We start from the raw sequence: 4900 nt of genomic DNA, 5'->3' as shown, positions 1-4900 counted from the left end.
CAGAAGAGGTACGCCGCCGTAGGAGAGGGCGTAAGCGTATACTACGAGGTGAAGTGAAAGGGTTCCACCGAACGACGCTCGAACCAGCGGAGCTACTAGAGGACGCTGAGGCAGTAGATCGTTGGGAAGCGTTCACAGAGACCAAACGAGACAGCGAGGGCCGCCTCCCGGAAGGGTTTCGGAGAGGCGATGCGGTATCACCCTAAGGAGGGGGGTATTGTAACGGGCTGAACGCCCTTTGGATAGCTCCTCGATGGAATCTCGGCCTACTCGCAGAACCCGGGTGCTGTCTCGAGCACCCGGATTCTCTGCGCACCGCCCGAACGACGTTCAGACGACAGCCGCAGGACCCAGAAGCTGCCTCGTGCACCTAGACTTCACCGGTCCGATTGTTACTCGGGTAACCAGCTTGTATATAGACAGCTACGTAGCTTGGGAGCTTAGCTCCTCATCGAATACAACCTCTTGTATACCTCGCGATTGCTCCCTAGAGCGCAGCCCCTTACATAGCTAGTAGATAGAAACCAGAGCAGATTACAAGAACAGATCAGACTACTAGATCAGATCAATCCAATCCTTATCTCTCTCCCCTAGCATTTCTCTCTTTTCATCCTAGAACCTATCGATTCGCTACCTCTGAGTCTATCGCTAGACAAGTAGACTACTATACCTCTGAGCTAGCTATAGAACAAGTAGCACCCTCCTTATTTCAACACTAAAAACGTTGAAAGCTGGTTTAAACGAAACCATATTAAAGTTGCAGCCCATCCAGCCTATAGTCCGGATTTAAATCCTATTAAAAACGTATAGAGTTTACTTAAAAATAGGCTAAATAAAAGGCCTACTACCTCTTTAGGCGCTAGGATTAATAGTAAAAGTATTAATACTTTTATTACTGCAATAAAAGAAGAGTGGTAGGCTATTCCGCAAAAGAATATAGATAACTGTATTTTATCTATGCCAAGACGTTATAGAGCTGTAGTAGAAGCTAAGGGGTGGTATACTAAGTACTAGCTTTAATATATTATTATTTATCTTCTTTTATTACTTATAAATTACTTTTATTTATATCTTTTATTATACTATATATAGATATATTATATCTTTACATGATATAGATCGTATTCACAGTAATATATATATAATAAAATCTTAAAAAACTTAAAAATTTAAGCGCGAAAAAAATACAAATATCTATAGATTTCTAAAGCACGCGGTTTTCGGTTTATTTTAGCTAACAAAAAGGCTGACTTACAGTCACGTGACTACCCTATACTAAACTAGGACATCTTGGCTTTAAAATGCATTAACCCGTTTTAGAATAGCTTTTCTAGTTATAAAGTAATAAATGTTTAAAAACGATAACTTTTTGGATTTGGACTTTTTTTTGTCACCCCACTGTAATTAGAATGATTAGATATCTCTACTATACCGACGTTTCGGCCATATTAGAAAGACAAGCTTAAATAAGCTTCGTGAAAATACTAATAGTATTAAATTAAATATTAAGACTAGTAACTTATTTAGTAATTGCGAGATATGCTTAAAAAGTAAATTTGCTAGTAAGATAAGTAGAGATCTAATCTCAACTCTAGTTAATGATTTTAGCGATCTTATCTACTGCGATCTAGGAGGGCCTATTAAGCTAAAAACGAATAAGGGCTATAGGTACTACATAACCTTTCTTAACTACCATACTAAGTATCTAGAAGTCGATCTTCTCACATCTAGATTAGAGCTTATAACACTAGTTAAAGCTTTTATTAAACGAGCTGAAGTATAGGATTTAAAGTAGATTAAGCTTATCTAATTAGATAATAAGCTGAATACGAAAGATCTGCAGAAGCTCTTAAATAGAAAAGGTTTTAAACTCTGATTTACCTCTCTATTTAATCTAGAAGGCAAAGGTGGAGCTGAACGGATTAATTGAATACTATTTGATAAGATTAGAGCTCTACTATTTGAATCTAAAATGCTAAATAAGCTATAGGCAGAAGCCTTACTCTTAGCAGTATATCTATATAATAGAACGCTATATAGTTCTATTAGCTTTTAAATACTATTTAAAACTAAATATGGATATAAGCTAAATATTAGTAATATTAAATTCTAGGGATCTCTAGCATATTAAAAAGAGCTAAAAGAATTCGTTAGCAAACTTGATTCTTAAGTCCAGCTATACTATCTTACTAGCTATCTTAGTAGTAATCTATATTGACTAATTAATCTAAAGTCGAATAAGATTATAACTGCAAGAGATGTAAGAATCCTTAAAGGAGTGTTTAATAATTAAGCTTATGATCACGAATCGTAACTCGAAATTAATCGAGAAATTAATTAAGAAACTAATTAAAATCTCCATCCGAAGAGAGATTAGATAAAGACGTTAAAAATTGATCAAAACGTCGATCAATCCACCAATCAATCCACCAATCAATGGAGAACAGTTGGAAAGAATCTAATCGTTCTAATCAAGAATAGAGCTAGAACAGCCGTATTAGCTCTATCTACTAAAGTTTCTATAGAGAATATTATCCTAGAGGAGATCTTATTTACCTCTAAGGATATAACCGATCTAAAAAACTACGCTTAAGTCCTTAAATACGCTAATAAGGATTAATATCTATTAGTAATATAGAAAGAGCTAGATTAACTATAGAAGAATAACACCTAGACGCTCGTGCCAAGGCCTACTAGCTATCTAGTTCTTAAAGATCGTTAGGTACTTAACTGAAAATACCAATAAAATAATATCTATATCTTTAAAGCTTGTTAGGTAGTAAAAGGATTTTAATAAGAATTTAGCGTTAACTATTAAGAAATATTCGCTAATACTATTAGGCCTAATCTTATTAGATTGCTATTAGCGATAGCTACAGCTTAAGACTGGATTATTTAAAGCTAGGATATTAAATAAGCTTTTCTAAATGCTCTTATCGATACTATAATATTCATCGAGCAACTAGAAGGATTTTTAGATCTATGATACTCTTAGTACGTCTACCTACTTAACAAGGCACTATACGGATTAAAATAAGCTAGTAGATAATAGTAGAAGCTACTAGTAAGCCTACTAGGCTAACTAGGATTTTAATCTCTATCTATTAATACAGCTATATATATTAATTACAATTAGAAGATTATAATCGCTACTTACGTGGATGATCTACTTATATTTAGAGAAAAAGAGTAAAAGATTAAGAATCTATTCCGCGATCTATTAGATATATTAGATCTAGAGATTAAAGATCTAGGTAATATATCTAAGTTTCTTAGTATCTAAATTATTAAATTAGATCGATCGATCTACATTACCTAAGAGAGCTATCTTTAAAGGCTACTTATTCGTTTTAATAAAGAGAACGTTAAACTAAGGTAAATACCTCTGTAATATAGCACAAAGCTTAGCAAAAACGATTAGATAGCGATAGCAAAAGATACTAATCTATTTCAACAATAAATTGGCTCTCTAATCTACCTATCTACTTTTACTTAGCTAGATATTACTTACGCAGTTAATCTTCTATCTAGATTTATGGCTAATCTAAGTCTAGAGCATTTTAGTAGTCTTAATCACCTCTAGGGATATCTATCTCAATCAAAGCAGATCGGACTACTCTACCAACTTAATGCTAACTCCTAAGCTAGATCTATTAAGTTAGATTAATCTATATTAGTTAGATTAGATTAGATTAAGCTGATTAGATCTATGGATGCAGATTAAGACGGCGATCTTAATAGTTAAAGATCTACGACAGGATATATATTTTTACTTTAACTAAACAAGAACTACTGTACGATTTTATAGCTATTAAAGCTATAACTAATAGTGGCTCTATCGAGCGCAGAAGCCGAATTCATAGCATACCGCGAATTAACTAAACAGAGTATCTATCTAATCTAATTTATTAAAGAAATTAAATAACTATTTGATATACTATTAGATAGAACTGTTATAATATACTCTAATAGCTAGAGTGCGATCCAGCTATCTAAAAATTCTACCTACCACGCTAGAACTAAATATATCGATATTTAATACTATTTCGTGCGTGAGAAGGTAGAGACTAAACAGATCTAGCTATAATATTATAATACTAGCTGCCTACTAGCTAATTGTCTTACGAAGGCAATAAACCCTAAGAAGATTTGAGATTTTCTATTATAAGCAAATCTAATAGATATATCTTAGATCTTAGCTGCCTAGCTTAAAGGGGCGTGTTAGAGATATAAGCTACTCAGCTAATTGTTACAAGTAACAAGAAGGATCCTCTCCTTGACAAATGACGAGATGGCTGAAGGCTTATGGACGTCCACGTCAGAAGGTAATGATCATCGCGGGGCCTGGGGTCACGTGATGTGCCATCCCGCCAAGACAAGACATCCCGCCAAGCATGGGATGGCAATGGGATTAGGGATGGCATGCCATCACAGACATCCCGCCAAGGAGCAAGAAAATGGGATGGACGGGATGGCAGGACTGGAAGCAATGAGGATATAAGGATGGATGGATTTCATTATTACTCTCGTTGTGGTCAACTCAAATTGTACTTTCTTACTAGTATCTTTACTTAACAAGATTGTCACAAGTTAGTCTATCAAATAGATTAGTCTTGTCAAACCCTCCTTAAGCACGCCAACTCCACTGCATCGCCAGACAAGCCTCACGGAACACTAACGTAATACTCACCTGCCTTAGTGCGGACCAGGATAGAGAAGTATAGACCTATACCCCGTGTAACACTAATCTCTAATAAGATCGATCTATCAATTGACTAGATCGCTATACCCTAGCGATCTATACTATTATACTACTAGTGTATCACGAGTGTATTAGTAGCGTAAGAGATAAATAAAGATTACGTGTATATAACGTAATCTATCGCTACTAGCTAGTATA

The 4900-nt window shown here is 35.0% G+C and overlaps 2 protein-coding genes across 2 annotated transcripts; both read left to right on the top strand.

Moving 5' to 3' along the window:
* Positions 1 to 23: 23 nt before the first annotated feature.
* Positions 24 to 206, top strand: COCSADRAFT_161864 (uncharacterized protein; the record flags this gene model as incomplete). The annotated part of the gene is made up of 1 exon (XM_007703351.1): positions 24 to 206. A coding segment is annotated over one exon (183 nt), but the record flags the coding sequence as incomplete, so codon positions are not given.
* Positions 207 to 4249: 4043 nt separating this feature from the next.
* Positions 4250 to 4511, top strand: COCSADRAFT_38216 (uncharacterized protein). The gene has a single exon (XM_007702915.1). The coding sequence runs from the start codon at positions 4292 to 4294 to the stop codon at positions 4499 to 4501; it is 210 nt and encodes a 69-aa protein (XP_007701105.1). The 5' UTR covers positions 4250 to 4291; the 3' UTR covers positions 4502 to 4511.
* The last annotated feature ends 389 nt before the right edge of the window (positions 4512 to 4900 follow it).

This window comes from Bipolaris sorokiniana (genome assembly GCF_000338995.1).
Source record: "Bipolaris sorokiniana ND90Pr unplaced genomic scaffold COCSAscaffold_9, whole genome shotgun sequence".
NCBI classification, from domain to species: domain Eukaryota; kingdom Fungi; phylum Ascomycota; class Dothideomycetes; order Pleosporales; family Pleosporaceae; genus Bipolaris; species Bipolaris sorokiniana.
This window is presented reverse-complemented; position numbering and strand designations above follow the sequence as displayed.